Source organism: Bombina bombina, chromosome 7 (genome assembly GCF_027579735.1).
Source record: "Bombina bombina isolate aBomBom1 chromosome 7, aBomBom1.pri, whole genome shotgun sequence".
Taxonomy (NCBI): domain Eukaryota; kingdom Metazoa; phylum Chordata; class Amphibia; order Anura; family Bombinatoridae; genus Bombina; species Bombina bombina.
This window is the reverse complement of record NC_069505.1, coordinates 505,369,697-505,386,506: the sequence shown is the minus strand read 5'-3', so window position 1 is coordinate 505,386,506 and position 16,810 is coordinate 505,369,697. Positions and strand designations below refer to the sequence as shown.

Below are 16,810 nucleotides of genomic sequence, written 5' to 3'. Positions count from 1 at the left end.
TGTTAGCTTTTTCTGAACAGCACGCTCCATTGAAGTCTTTGAGGAGAATATGTTAACGCTGCTGCTAACTTTTCAATTTCAACTTTTAGAGACACCCTTAGCATCTGCGGGGCCCCAAAGCCCAGTGCTCTTATTCCCCTCCCCCTGTATGCCCCGCCCTCTTTATTGCCCACTCCTGTCCTAACATTCAGTGTTATGTATATAAAAATGTATATAGAATAAAAGTATTTATTACACCTCCTGATACCATAAACATTTCTTCATAAACTAAATACAGACTATAGATTGCACCTTCTCATACACTCACCCCTGAAAGTGCGCGCCCCCCCCAAAGCACAGGGTGTCCCTCTCGCCCCCACCCTTGCTACTCTATGAATGCAAAAAATTTAAGTCTAGCAAAGTTAACACTCTAGTAGAAGTATTAGTTACCGCTCTACTTGCAGTCTGGAACATAATCTTTGCAATATTAATTATCGAGGGATGAAGCAGATTTTGTAGGAACGAGGAATGCTCCCAAATCCACTTATCTGAGGGGTTAAATCTAATTCTTCAATGTCCACTACAGATTTGAGGCTAAAGTTCTGTAATATTATGCTAATAAAAAGAAAGAGTTCCATCCGCGCAAGACCCTCTCCAGCACAGATCCGCTTGCCTAAAAAAAGAAAAAAAGATTAAAGTTATATGGTTTTCTACATTTCTGCCTATGGGCTCTATTTATGATGTGCCGGACGGACAAGGTTCACTCTCATAAACCTTCTTTACCCAGCTGTGAAGTGAGTGAGCAGCATCTGCTATCAGCATTTTACAGTGCATAAGCCTCTACTTGTGCAATACCGTTGCTTTCAATCATCCAATCAGATCAGAATGATTTAAAGTGAAGGTCAATTTAGATGAATTGGTGCCTGGTTTTTAATAATCCTATTAAAAACATGGGCACTTTTATTAATCAAAATTGACATTTCACAAATTTTCTTCAAATATTTACCTTTTAATCTTCACAGCCACTCCAGCGATTCCTCCGGCTGTCGGAAGCCTCTTCATACGTCAGAAATGATGAATCCAGCTTCCTCCAATCACTGCTTCCCCCAGGGGAATCTTGGCCTGAGGCATGCCGTGATTGGAGGAAGCCGGGTTTGTCATTTTGGACCCGCAAAGAAAGCTTGCGATGGGCGGAGGAAGCGCTGCAGCGCTGTAAGGATTAAAAGGTAAGTATTTGAAGAAAACAAGTGAAATGCAATTTTGATGAATTAAAGTGCCCTTGTTTTTATTAGGATTATTAAAAACTGGGCACCGATTCATCTAAATTGACCTTCACTTTAAATCTGTCACTCTTTAGGAGGCGGACAGGTCAAGTAGCAGCAGTCTTAAGACTTCAGCTGCTTAAAGGGGTTTAAAACCAAAAAAACATTCTTTTTTATGACATTGAGTCCACGGATCATCTTAATTACTAATGGATATTCACCTCCTGGTCAGCAGGAGGCGGCAAAGAGCACTGAGGCAAAGCTGTTAAATAGCTCCTCCCTTCCCTCTCACTCCAGTCATTCTCTTTGCCTACGTTAGTGATAGCAAGTTGTAAAGTGAGGTGTTAGTATAGATTCTTCAATCAAAAGTTTATTATTTTTAAAGTAGTACAAGATTGTGCTGCTTTGTCCTGGGGTGTAGACGTAGTCCATATCAGTCTCTTCAGTAGAGCATTGGTGGCTTTAGAGAAATGGGAATTTGTGGGACATAATTCTCACTGCACCTCCCATGTTTTCTTGCTGCCCTGAATCCTTCAGTCTGAGGTAAACATTTACTCAGCATTTTATTCTCCTCAGGTCGAAGTGAGGGAGAGGACTTCTCAAGCCTGAGAGCTGCCTTGCTGCCTGGCAGAAGCTAAGGTAAGTGCTACTTTAATCTTCTAGGGCACATTGAAACAGTGAGGAGACACAGAAAAAAAAAGTAAGCACACTCTGAACATAATTGGCACTGAAGCGAAGGTGGATCTTTATGTTAGGGACATTACAATCTTTCCTGGATGGAGAGTATTTTGGCAGCGTTACTTGGCAGGCACTGGGACTGGAGTAAGGCTGGTGTTATGGCTCTGGTGGTTTCACACTGTTTTCTAACTATGACGAGCGGGTCGTTTCGGCATAGGTTAATGCCCACGATGGGCGGTCCTTTCTGTTTGCGCGCCACTTTAGTTGCGCTTCAGTTCTGAGAGAGCGACATTAGGAAGGATTTGTCCGGTCTGTTCTAGAGTCGCATGGTGAAGCAGGGCATGTGTTTCTAGTATAGAAATGGTATTTCCTTTTCAGCAGCTAATCTCCTTTTTCAGAGCCAATCCAAGAGTCTAATGATGAGGGTCAATATATGTCGCAGCTTTCTCCACAAGCGTCCCAAATTTTACCGCCCTCACAAGCAGTGCCCTGCACTTCCGCTGTAGTCCCTTCTGGGGTTTCTTTAAAAGACATAGCTTCTCTGATGTCTTCTACTATTTCTGATGAATTGTCTGCTTTTCCAATGTTGCAGGGCAAATGTAAGAGGAAAGTCAGACATTCAGTAAGCGAGGCTTCTGACGCAATTGTTGCGATTTCGGAGGTATCCTCCCAACGAACTGAAGAGGAGGGTACTGCCGTAGCATCTGAAGGGGAAATTTCAGATTCAGAGAGTCTATTACCTCTGATGGACTCGGAGGTGGTATCTTTCAGGTTTAAACTAGAACACCTTCGTCTGTTACTCAGGGAGGTTTTAGTTACCTTGGACGACAGTAACTCCACAGTTGTGGTTGTCCCTAAGAAGTCTAGTAAACTGGAAAGATATTTTGAGGTTCCTTCCTACACAGACGTATTTCCAGTTCCTCAAAGAGCTACTGACATCATTGCTAAGGAGTGGGAGAGACCGGGCATACCTTTTTCTCCCTCTCCTATTTTTAAGAAGATGTTTCCAATAGCCGACTCTATCAAAGAGGTTTGGCAAACAGTTCCTAAGGTGGAAGGGACCCTTTCCACCTTAGCTAAGAGAACTACTATTCCCATAGAGGATAGTTGTGCTTTCTAAGATCATATGGATAAGAAGTTAGAGGGTTTACTCAAGAAGATATATGTACATCAGAGTTTGCAATGGCAACCAGCTGTGTTCATTGCCACTATCACTAGTGCGGCGGCGTATTGGTTTTATGCACTGTCTGAGGCCCTCAGGACAGAAACTTCTTTGGATGAGATCCAAGATAGGATAAAAGCTCTTAAACTAGCTAATGCCTTTATTTTGGATGCTTCCCTTCAAGTTATCAAGCTGGGAGCTAAGGTTTCGAGTTTCTCTATTCTAGCTCGCAGAGCCTTATGGTTAAAACCTTGGTCTGTGGATGTGTCATCTAAGTCTAAGCTTCTAGCTATTCCTTACAAGGGGAATACCTTGTTTGGACCTGACCTGAAGGAAATTATCTCTGATATCATGGGAGGTAAGGGTCATCTTCTCCCTCAAGATAAGAGAAACAAACAAAAAGGACAACAGAGTAATTTTTTGTTCCTTTTGAAATTTCAAGGGGAATTCTTCCTCTTCCTCCTCTAAGCAGGAACAATCTAAGCCTGCATGAAAACCCAACCAGTCTTGGAATAAGGGAAAGCAATCCAAGAAGCCTGCTAGTGAATCCAAGACAGCATGAAGGGCATGCCCCCGATCCGTGACTGAATCTGGTAAGGGGCAGACTTTCCTTCTTCATTCAAACTTGGGTTCGGATGTTCAGGATCCCTGGGCAATAGAAATAGTGTCTATACAAAGGGGTATACAAACTGGAGTTCAAAAGTTTTCCTCCCGAGGCAGATTTCTACTTTCAAGATTATCTGCAGACCAGACAAAGAGAGGGGCATTTTTACACTGCGTAGATGACCTCTCCACCCTGGGAGTGATTGTTCCCGTTCCAGTTCAGGAACAGGGTATGGGGTTTTATTCCAATCTGTTCGTGGTTCCCAAAAAAGAGGGAACCTTCAGACCAATTTTGGACCTCAAGAGTCTAAACAAATTTCTCAGGGTACCGTCCTTCAATATGGAAACTATTCGTTCCATTCTCCCATTGATCCAAGAGGGTCAATATATGACAACAGTGGATTTAAAGGACGCATACCTACATGTTCCCATTCACAGGGATCATCACAAGTTCTTAAGGTTTGCCTTTCTGGTCAAACACTTCCAGTTTGTGGCTCTTCCTTTCGGTCTCTGTTGGCTGTGCTTCGATCATGCAGAATTGCTGTGGCGCCCTATCTGTGTATGAGTCTCCTTATCTTATTTTCCATTCAGATAAGGTAGTTTTATGTACTAAATTAGGATTTCTTCCTAAGGTTGTTTCTGATCGGAACATTAATCAGGAGATTGTTGTTCCTTCTTTGTGTCCTAATCCTTCTTCTCAGAAAGAACGACTTCTGCACAATTTGGACGTGGTCCGTGCTTTAAAGTTTTACCTGCAGGCGACTAAGGACTTTCGTCAGTCTTCTTCTTTGTTTGTGGTTTTCTCAAGAAAACGTAAAGGGCAGAAAGCTATGGCTACTTCTCTTTCTTTTTGGCTGAAGAGTATCATACGTTTTGCATATGAGACTGCTGGACAGCAGCCTCCCGAGAGAGTTACGTCTCATTCCACGAAGACTGTGGCTTCCTCATGGGCATTCAAAAATTAAGCTTCTGTGGAACAGATTTGCAAGGCTGCAACTTGGTCCTCTCTTCACACTTTTTCAAAGTTCCACAAATTTGACACTTTTGCCTTGGCTGAGGCCGCTTTTGGGAAAAAAGGTTCTTCAAGCAGTGGTGCCTTCCGCTTAAGTTCCCTGTCTTGTCCCTCCCTTATCATCTGTGTACTCTAGCTTGGGTATTGATTCCCAATAGTAATTAGATGATCCGTGAACAAAATTTATTCTTACCTGATAAATTTATTTGTTTCTTGAAAAGATGAGTCCACGGTCCGCCCTCTTCTTTAGACAGGTTGTTGGTATATTATAAACTTCAGACACCTCTGCACCTTGTTGCTTCCTTTCTCTCCTTTACTTCGGTCAATGACTGGGGTAGAGGGAAGGGAGGTGATATTAAACAGCTTTTCTGTGGTGTTGTTTGCCGCCTCCTCCTGGGCAGGAGTGATATTCCCAATAGTAATTAGATGATCCGTGGACTCATTGTGTCAAGAAAGAAAGAAATTTATCAGGTAAGCATACATTTTGTTTTTGTACAACAATTTTTTATAATTGTCACAACTTTGAAATATATTTATATAAAAAAAATGTCAGTGATGCAATGTCTCTTTAACCCCTTAATGACCGGACCATTTTTCAATTTTCTTACCCTTAATGACAATGGCTATTTTTACATTTCTGCAGTGTTTGTGTTTAGCTGTAATTTTCCTCTTACTCATTTACTGTACCCACACATATTATATACTGTTTTTCTCGCCATTAAATGGACTTTCTAAAGGTACCATTATTTTCATCATATCTTATAATTTACTATAAAAAAATATAAAATATGAGGAAAAAATTGAAAAAAAACACACTTTTTCTAACTTTTACCCCCAAAATCTGTTACACATCTACAACCACCAAAATACACCCATTCTAAATAGTTTCTAAATTTTGTCCTGAGTTTAGAAATACCCAATGTTTACACGTTCTTTGCTTTTTTTGCAAGTTATAGGGCCATAAATACAAGTAGCACTTTGCTATTTCCAAACCACTTTTTTTCAAAATTAGCGCTAGTTACATTGGAACACTGATATCTTTCAGGAATCCCTGAATATACCTTGACATGTATATATTTATATTTAGAAGACATCCCAAAGCATTGATCTAGACCCATTTTGGTATATTTCATGCCACCATTTCACCGCCAAATGCGATCAAATAAAAAAAATTGTTGACTTTTTCACAATTTTTTTCACTAACTTTAGGTTTCTCGCTGAATTTATTTACAAACATCTTGTGCAATTATGGCATAAATGGTTGTAAATACTTCTCTGGCATCCCCTTTGTTCAGAATTAGCAGACCTATATGGATTTGGCGTTGCTTTTTGGTAATTAGAAGGCCGCTAAATGCCGCTGCACACCACACGTGTATTATGCCCAGCCGTGAAGGGGTTAATTAGGGAGCTTGTAGGGAGCTTTTAGGTTTAATTTTAGCTTTAGTGTAGTGTAGTAGACAACCCAAATTATTGATATAGGCCCATTTTGGTATATTTCATGCCACCATTTCACGATCAAATAAAAAAAAAAAATTAAATTTTTCACAATTTTAGGTTTCTCACTGAAATTATTTACAAACAGCTTGTGCAATTATGGCACAAATGGTTGTAAATGCTTCTCTGGGATCCCCTTTGTTCAGAAATAGCAGACATATATGGCTTTGGTGTTGCTTTTTGGTAATAATAAGGCCGTTAAATACTGCTGCGCACCACACTTGTAATATGCCCAGCAGTTAAGGGGTTAATTAGGTAGCTTGTGGGGTTAATTTTTAGCTTTAGTGTAAAGATCAGCCTCCCACCTGACACATCCCACCCCCTGATCCCCCCCTCAAACAGCTCTCTTCCCTCCCCACCTCACAATTGTCACCGCCATCTTATGTACTGGCAGAAAGTCTGCCAGTACTGAAATAAAAAAATTTTTTTTATTTTTTGGCATAAAGTCTGCAGTGATAGATCCCCCCTTACCCCACAACCTCCCTGATCCCCCCTTACATCTTTCTAACCCTCCCCCTCTGTCTATATGCCGCCATCTTGGGTACTGGCAGCTGTCTGCCAGTACCCAATTTGCCCCCCAAAATAGTTTTTTTTTTAACTTTTTAATAAAAAATATATGTTTGCTGTAGTGTAGCTGGCCCCCCTAAATAATATTCAACCCTCCCCCTCCCAGATCCCTTATTACAGAACAAAGATGCCACTGCATCTAGATCCATCTTTTTTTTTTTTTTTTGAGTGGGCTGTTGTAAATTTTGCGCCCCCCCGTCCCCCCCCCCCGCCGCAACCGCCACACCGGAAGCAAACAGAAAATAAACAAGATCGGTTAGTATTTTTAATATTGATGGAAAACAAGTTGAAAGCAGCACCCACCAAGGCAGTAATTGTAAAACATACATAGCCGATGCAGATGGGGCCACAGAGTGGCCCTTTCTGCATCGGTATGTAAAATGGGGGATTGTAGTGATGCCTCAATATTGAGGCATCACTACAATACCTTGTAAGCAGCTGGAAGCGATCAAGATCGCTTCCAGCACTTCAGACAACAGAGGACGTACCAGGTACGTCAGCTGTCATTAAGGGAAGTTTTTTCTATGACGTACCTGGTACGTCCTCTGTCATTAAGGGGTTAAAGAATTTATGTAAGTCATATGTTGCTCTGCTTAGCAATTTGCATTTTAAAAATATTTAATTTGCAATTTAGTACTTGAAATAAAACTGTGTGTAAAATCACCAGACCACACAAATTAATAATGAATGCAGACACTCTGATCTGTCTGCCTGCCTATCTAATCAATCTATCGATCTAATTTATCTAATCTATCTATTTTATCTATCTAATCTATCTATTAATCTAATTTATAGCTATCTATTTATCTAATTTATAGCTATCTATACACATTTATAAATACAACTACACACGCAAGCACGCACACATAATCACATAAATGCACCTGCGGAGAAGGGCAAGAAACCATCATTCTTGCGGAATTTTCCATTAGCATCTAGGAAATGTCCAGGATTGAATTGGTTTGGATTTTTAAACTGTTTTGGGTCCCTTAGGACTGTGCTTAATATTGGGTAGACAGTGGTTCCCTGAGAAAAACAAAATGATAATGGTGTTATTAAAAACTATAGAATGAAAAAATCTCAAATGAGCAAAGTTCATATTCTATACTCAAATCTATTCTAACTAATAATAAATGAACAAATCATGTATTTTTAGTTAATAAGATCCAAAGATATTTTCAACAAAAAATGTCTGAGATTTTCTGAATATTTTTTTCTAATCTTTTACCCAAGACTTTAAAAGAAAATTGTTTGATAAATGTCAAGATTTTCATATCTTTTAAATGGATATTCTATCATAAGTTGCTATAACTTACTTTTTAATTAAAGGGATACTAAACCTATTTTTTTCCCATTATTCAGATAGAGCATACAATTTTAAGCAACTTTCTAATTTACTCCTATTATCAATTCTTCTTCGTTCTTTTGCTTAAAGAATTACTTTCTGTTATAATTTTTAAGCCAAACAACTAACATATTAAAGTTAATAAACATTAATTAAAACCTACTGACCTATATTTTCTCCAAAACGAAGTTTCATAACGTTATAAAAGTTATATATTTTATTCCCCGATGATGTCACGTTATCCTGCCCACTATTTTCAGCACTGCGTGTTCAAAATACTTAAACCAATGAAATTGTGTTTAAAGCGCCATTTTGAAACCTAGGTATTGTAAACGGATTGGTACAGAGCAAAGGATACCCACGGAGTGGGTTTGGAAAACAATTAAATTTGCAGACAAGATTTCTGATATACGGTAGAGATATGTTAATGAAATGCTATTGATAAAAAGCGTATTTGGGGTAGTTAGTTAGTAACAGGCATAGAAAATATTCACTTACAGTGGCCCTTTAAGAGCCGGACCATTTTTGGTTCAGCACCTGGGTAGCGCTAAATGTAGCCACTAAACAGCACGTGCTATCCAGGGTACTGAACCAAAAATGGGCCGTCTCATAAGCTTACATTCCTGATTTTTCAAATAAAGATAGCAACATAGTAGTATATTAGAAAGTTGCTTAAAATTGCATGCGCTATCTGAATCATGAAACAAAAAATTTGGGTTTTTGTATCCCTTTAACCCTTTAATGACAGCTGGCGTACCAGGTACATCACTGAAAAACTGTAACTTAATGACAATTGACGTACCTGGTATGTCAGCCGGTAAAACGAGAGCTGGAAGAGATCGGTGATTGCTTCAGCTGCTCTAACCATATTGCTACAATGCCTGCATATTGAGGCATTGTGCAATACGTAACTAAACTGCCGGGGAGCTTCAGATCTGAAACACCCAGCAGTTTAGAGCATCAGAAGCATTTGATCGCTTCCGATGCTGGCTGCTGACATGCTGAGTGCCTTGTTGGTTAAGGCACTCAGCATATGATTTTTAAAAAAATAATAAAATAAAAATATAATAAAATAAAAAGTTATATACTTTGCCTGCAGACAAGATGGTGCCAGGTGCTGCCCTTCTAAGGGCATGGCTTCAGTCTGGAGGGTGTTCCTAGCTTGCCTCATCATTAGAGGCGGGCTAGTAACATCCAATCAGAGATTGCCTCTAAATGTGATCACTTATTAGAGTGATCACCATTTGCCTGATCAAGTCAATATTTGTAAATATTTACTCTGACCACCATGGATCTGCCTCCCTCTCCTCAATTATATATATATAATTTTTAACCCCGTCTGTGCCACTGATCTCTGCATAAGCATTAGCATTGATCTTGCACAGGAGCACACAGCAGCACTTTTTTTGCTGTCTGTGCATTTTTTATTGGTTAATTTAAAAAAATATATTTTTTTATTAATTTTATTGTGCCGTATATCACTGCTTTAGGCATTGATTATAGTTAATATTTTTAGGCGTTGATATCACTGCTTAGGCATTGATATACAGACTCTTCTAAGAGTCATTAACCTCTTCTGTGCGCAGATCACTGCTTTAGGCGGTGATTAATATTTATTTAATTTTATTGTAAGACACAAAGTCTCTTATAATAGCAATTAACCCCTTTTGTGCTGCAGATAACTGCTTTATCACTGCTTAGGCATTGATTTAAATGTATTTAATTTTTTTGTAGGAGACATTAACGTAGGTTCTGTGCGTTGATCACTGCTTAGGCATTGATTAATTTTATCCAAAGCCATTAACCCCTTTTCTGCAGCAGATCACTGCTTTAGGCATTGATATCACTGCTATTTAATTTGTTTGTAAAAGCCATTAACCCCTTTTGTGCCGCAGATCACTGCTTTAGGCATTGATATCACTGCTATTTAAATTGTTTGTAAAAGCCATTAACCCCTTTTGTGCTGCAGATCACTGCTTTAGGCATTGATATCACTGCTATTTAATTTGTTTGTAAAAGCCATTAACCCCTTTTGTGCAGCAGATCACTGCTTTAGGCATTGATATCACTGCTATTTAATTTGTTTGTAAAAGCCATTAACCCCTTCTGTGTGTAGATCACTAATGGCACAACGTTTTTATACTGCTGACGAGGCTTATGCTATCCTGACTTCAGATTCTGAGGCCTCTGACGCAGACTCTGATTTTGACCCTGGTCAGTGCTCAGATATATCATCTAGTGAAATAAGTGTATCTAGAAATGAATCTAGTGATGTATCTGTGGCTTCTGAGCCCCCTGTCAGAAGGAGACGTGTTGCTCCAGCTGCTGAGGAGTGGGTAGTGCCTAATCTCCAGAGGCCAGAAATCCCTCCTTTCACAGAAAATCCTGGCATCAATCTGGATGTCACAGGATTTACCCCCTTCAATGTATGCAGCTTTTTCTGGGGGATGATGTTTTGGGGAACATTGTCTCCCAAACTAATGTGTATGCCCAGCAATTCCGTGCTGCTAAGCCTCAGTCTTTTTGGGCAAAGCAGCAATGGGTCCCATTGACGTGCCAGAATTTCTAAAATTCTGGGAACTCCCAATGCTGATGGGCATAACCAAGAAGCCATCCATCCGCTCCTACTGGAGCACTATCCCCATCTGCTGTACCCCCATTTACAAACAGTCTATGCCTAGGCAAAAGTATGAAATGATACTTTGTTTCATGCATTTTAATGACAACAGCCTTTGCCCCCCTAGGGAGCACCCCCAGTTTGATAGGCTGCACAAGATCCGCCCCCTGATTTCCCACTTCACTGCCCGGTTTGCAGAGGCTTATACACCTGGAAAGAATATCTGAATAGATGAATACCTGATGAAGTATAAGGGAAGACTGGGATTCAAGCAGTATATTCCTTCCAAGCGCTCCAGGTATGGAGTGAAAGTGTATAAGCTCTGTGAGAGCGACAGTGGGTATACTCAGGCCTTCCGGGTGTATGAGGGAAAGGATAGCCACCTTCACCCTCTAGGTTGCCCAGAACATATGGGAACCACTGGCAAGATTGTCTGGGACCTAATTCAACCCCTAATGAACAAAGGGTACCACTTGTATCTTGATCATTTCTATACAAGTGTCCTTTTGTTCAAGCTACTGTATTGTTTTGATACAATGCCTAAAGCAGTGATCTGCTGCACAAAAGGGGTTAATGGCTTTTACAAACAAATTAAATAGCAGTGATATCAATGCCTAAAGCAGTGATCTGCAGCACACAAGGGGTTAATGGCTTTTACAAACAAATTAAATAGCAGTGATATCAATGCCTAAAGCAGTGATCTGCTTAGAACCGCATAGGATTCCCAGAGCAGCTGTCGCGCACCCGGCTACGAAGGGGGGAGACCTCAGCTCTGCGCCAAGAGGAGCTCTTGGCAGTCAAATATAGAGACAAGATGGATGTATACCTTCTCAGCACCATCCATACTGAAAGGACTGTGGAGGTCTCTGTATGTGGCAGAGCTGAGGTCACAAGCAAGCCAGTGTGCATCAAGGCCTATAACCGGCATATGGGTGGGGTTGATCTGGCAGATCAGCTGCTTCAGCCCTTTCTAATTATGCGGAAGACAAGGGCCTGGTACAAAAAGGTTGCAATGTATCTTATGCAAATTAAAACCTACAACACTTTCTTGTTGAACAAAAAAGCAAACCCCGAAATGAAACTCACTTTTTTGCAGTTCCAGCTCCAGGTCATTTCAGGGATTTTGTGCCAAGATGCACCTGCTCCCCAGGCAGTGATGGGGGAAAGCAGAGTTGGGGCTACCCACTTTATTTTTAAAATTCCTCATACTACCACACAGCAGAAACCACAAAAAAGATGCAGAGTCTGTTATAAAAGGGGGCTGAGAAAGGATACCATATTCTACTGTCCTGATTGCCCTGGACAACCTGGACTCTGCATTGGTGACTTCAAACCCTACCATACATTGGTGATTTTTTTTATTTTTTTTATTTTTACATTTACTGCTCCTAAATTTTTTATTTTTTTTTACTTTTACTGCTCCAGACTTTTACATTTTACTGTTCCATATTTATGAGCAAGTTCTAAAATTGTTTTTTTAAATAAACTTATGCATGGGGGTTATGGGTGTTCTCAGGGGGCCTTGCAAAAAACAATCTGGAGTGTTTTTTTGCAATAACTTACAACAGGCTCTCCTAAATCATAGTCAAAAAGCAGTGTGTGTGTAAAACTGAAAATTGAAAAATTACCACTATACACTGTCTCCAATTTTTTTGGCTAAAACGGTTCCATCAAAGGCATCAAAGCACTTCATATACAATACCTTGGGGTGTCTACATTTCAAATATATACACTGTCATGCCAATAAATAGACCTGGGGAATGCGATTGGCCCCAAACTAAAGATAGGCCTATCAGAAGAAATACTCTCACTTTTAACTAAAATTACAAGTCATAAAATTCTAACAGAACCTTCCCAAAATCCTGACAAACATATGCATGGGGGGCATAGGTGTACTCAGGAGGTCTTACATAAAACAATCTGGAGTGTTTTTTTGCAATAACTTACAACAGGCTCTCCTAAATCATAGTTAAAAAGCAGTGTGTGTGTAAAACTGAAATTTGAAAAATTACCACCATACACTGTCTCCAATTTTTTTGGCTAAAACGGTTCCATCAAAGACATCAAAGCACACCATATACAATACCTTAGGGTGTCAACATTTCAAATATATACACTTTCATGTCAATAAATAGACCTGGGGTATGCGATTGGCCCCAAACTAAAGATAGGCCTATCAGAAGAAATACTGTCACTTTTAACTAAAATTGCAAGTCATAAAATTGTAACAAAACCTTCCCAAAATCCTGGCAAACCTATGCATGGGGGGCATAGGTGTACTCTAGAGGTCTTACAGAAAACAACCTGGAGTGTTTTTTTGCAATAACTTACAACAGGCTCTCCTAAATTATAGTCAAACAGCAGTGTGTGTGTTAAACTGAAAATTTAAAAATTACCACCATACACTGTCTCCATTTTTTTGGGCTAAAACGGTTCCATCAAAGCACTCCATATACAATACCTTGGGGTGTCTACATTTCAAATATATACACTTTCATGCCAATAAATAGACCTGGGGTATGCGCTTGGCCCCAAACTAAAGATAGGCCTATCAGAAGAAATACTCTCACTTTTAACTAAAATTGCAAGTCATAAAATTGTAACAAAACCTTCCCAAAATCCTGGCAAACCTATGCATGGGGGGCATAGGTGTACTCTAGAGGTCTTACAGAAAACAACCTGGAGTGTTTTTTTGCAATAACTTACAACAGGCTCTCCTAAATTATAGTCAAACAGCAGTGTGTGTTTAACTGAAAATTAAAAAATTACCACCATACACTGTCTCCATTTTTTGGGCTAAAACGGTTCCATCAAAGCACTCCATATACAATACCTTGGGGTGTCTACATTTCAAATATATACACTTTCATGCCAATAAATAGACCTGGGGTATGCGCTTGGCCCCAAACTAAAGATAGGCCTATCAGAAGAAATACTCTCACTTTTAACTAAAATTGCAAGTCATAAAATTGTAACAAAACCTTCCCAAAATCCTGGCAAACCTATGCATTGGGGGCATAGGTGTACTCAGGAGGTCTTACAGAAAACAACCTGGACTGTTTTCTTGCAATAACTTTTACCAAGTTCTCCAAAATCACAGCCAAAAAGCAATGTGTGTGTAAAAATAAAAAATACCACCACACACTTTCTCCAAAGACTGGCGATTGAATAATTGCATGGAAAGTGTTAAAATACCAGCATTTGAAATACCCTAGGGTGTCTACTTTTCAAAAACATATGGTTTGTTGGGGCTAAATTACATTGGTCGGCTTCAGAAATGTTCCAAATAGGACATGGGTGCATGATGACAGAAGTGAAAATTTCAAGTTGGAAAACTGGAATGCGCCCCTTAAAAATAAGGCCTTTTAGCCCCCAGAGAACCTGACACACCTATACATGGGTGGTATCACTGTACTCAGGAGATGTTGTTGAACACATATTGAGGTGTTTTTTGGCAGTAACACATAACATGAATTGATAATCCATGCCTAAAGTACAATGTGTATGAAAAATAACACAAAACAATTACTACCTAAAAGTTTGACAAAGACTGGTGGTTGAATTAGTGCATGGAAAGTGTTAAAATACCAGCATTTCAAATACCCTAGGGTGTCTACTTTACAAAAATATATGGTTTGTTGGGGATAAATTACATTGGCCGGCTTCAGAAAAGTTCCAAATAGGACATGGGTGCATGATGATAGATGTGAAAACTGTAATGCGCCCCCTAAAAATAAGGCCTTTTAGCCCCCTGAGAACCAGACAAACCTATTCATGGGTGGTATCACTGTACTCAGGAGATGTTGTTGAAAACATATTGAGGTGTTTTTGACAGTAACACATAACAGGAATTGAGAATACATGCCTAAAGTACAATGTGTATGAATAATAACACAAAAAATGACTACCCAAAAGTTTTGCAAAGGCTGGTGGTTGAATTAGTGCATGGCAAGTGTTAAAATACCACCATTTGAAATACCCTAGAGTATCTACTTTTCAAAAATATACGGTTTGTTGGGGTAAATTACATTGGCCAGCTTCAGAAATGTTCCAAATAGGACATGGGTGTATGATGACAGATGTGAAAATTTCAAGTTGGAAAACTAGAATGCGCCCCCTAAAAATAAGGCCTTTTAGCCCCCTGAGAGCCAGACAAACCTATTCATGGGTGGTATCACTGTACTCAGGAGATGTTGTTGAACACATATTCAGGTTTTTTTGGTAGTAACACATAACAGGAATTGAGAATCCATGCATAAAATACAATGTGTATGAAAAAGAACACAAACAAATGACTACCCAAAAGTTTGACGAAGACTGGTGGTTGAATTAGTGCATAGAAAGTGTTAAAATACCAGCATTTGAAAAACCTTAGGGTGTCCACTTTTCAAAAATATAGTTGGAAAACTGGAATGCGCCCCCTAAAAATAAAGCCTTTTAGCCCTCAGAGAATACATGGGTGGTATCACTGTACTCAGGAGATGTTGCTGAACACATATTGGGGTGTTATTTGGTAGTAACCCTTAATGTTCTCTGTACATGTATTCTTAAATTGCTATTTTGTCAAAAATTCACCACTTATTTTTTGTCTTTCAAAACTTAGGCATTGATTGGTGGTAAAATGGTTGCATGAAGAGAGTCAAAATACCCCAAGTTTAATACCTTAGGTTGTCTTCTTTTTAAAAATATAACATGTTAAGGGTTATTCAGTGATTCCTGACAGATATCAGTGGTCCAATGTAACTATCGCTAGTTTTGAAAAAATTTTTTTTGGGAAATAGCAGCATGCTACTTGTACTTATTGGCCGGCTTCAGAAATGTTCCAAATAGGACATTGGTGCATGATGACAGATGTGAAAATTTTAAGTTGGAAAACTGGAATGCGCCCCCTAAAAATAAGGCCTTTTAGCCCCCTGAGAGCCAGACAATTCTATTCATGGGTAGTATCACTGTACTCAGGAGATTTTGTTAAACACATATTGAGGTGTTTTTTGGTAGTAACACATAACAGGAATTGAAAATCCATGCATAAAGTACAATGTGTATGAAAAAGAACACAAAAAAATGACTACCCAAAAGTTTGACAAAGACTGGTGGTTGAATTAGTGCATAGAAAGTGTTAAAATACCAGCATTTGAAAAACCCTAGGGTGTCCACTTTTTAAAAATATATGGTTTGTTGGGGGTAAATTACATTGGCCAGCTTCAGAAATGTTCCAAATAGGACATTGGTGCATGATGACAAATGTGAAAATATCAAGTTGGAAAACTGGAATGCACCCTCTAAAAATAAGTCATTTTAGCCCCCTGAGAACCAGGCAAACCTATTCATGGGTGGTATCACTGTACTCAGGAAATGTTGTTGAATACATATTGAGGTGTTTTTTGGCAGTAACACATAACAGGAATTGAGAATCCGTGCCTAAAGTACAATGTGAATGAAAATTAACACAAAAAAATGTCTACCCAAAAGTTTGACAAAGACTGGTGGTTGAATTAGTGCATGGAAAGTGTTAAAATACCACCATTTCAAATATCCTAGGGTGTCTATTTTTCAAAAATATTTTGTTTGATGGGAGTAAATGACATTGGCTGGCTTCAGAAATGTCCTAAATAGGACATGGGTCCATGATGACAGATGTGAAAATTCCAAGTTGGAAAACTGGAATGCGCCCCCTAAAAATAAAGCCTTTCATCCCTCAGAGAACCCGACACACCTATACATGGGTGGTATCACTGTACTCAGGAGATGTTGCTGAACACATATTGGGGTGTTATTTGGTAGTAACCCTTAATGTTCTCTGTACATGTATTCTTAAATTGCTATTTTGTCAAAAATTCACCACTTATTTTTTGTCTTTTAAAACTTAGGCATTGATTGGTGGTAAAATGGTTGCATGAAGAGAGTCAAAATACCCCAAGTTTAATACCTTAGGTTGTCTTCTTTTTAAAAATATATACATGTTAAGGGTTATTCAGTGATTCCTGACAGATATCAGTGGTCCAATGTAACTATCGCTAGTTTTGAAAAAAAATTTTTGGGGAAATAGCAGCATGCTACTTTTACTTATTGGCCGGCTTCAGAAATGTTC

General features: G+C 39.2%; 1 protein-coding gene across 2 annotated transcripts in view; it reads right to left on the bottom strand.

Annotated features, from left to right (window-relative positions):
* Window positions 1–204: 204 nt before the first annotated feature.
* The window catches only part of LOC128666903 (cytochrome P450 2C8-like), a 102,751-nt gene continuing 86,145 nt past the window's right edge, over window positions 205–16,810 (bottom strand). For both annotated transcript variants that reach the window (XM_053721714.1, XM_053721715.1), the window contains 2 exons: window positions 7,642–7,783; window positions 205–652 (listed from right to left, as the gene is read on the bottom strand). In XM_053721714.1, the coding sequence (XP_053577689.1) occupies window positions 471–652; window positions 7,642–7,783 (324 nt within the window). In that variant the 3' untranslated portion in view covers window positions 205–470. The remainder of the gene's footprint in view (window positions 653–7,641; window positions 7,784–16,810) is intronic.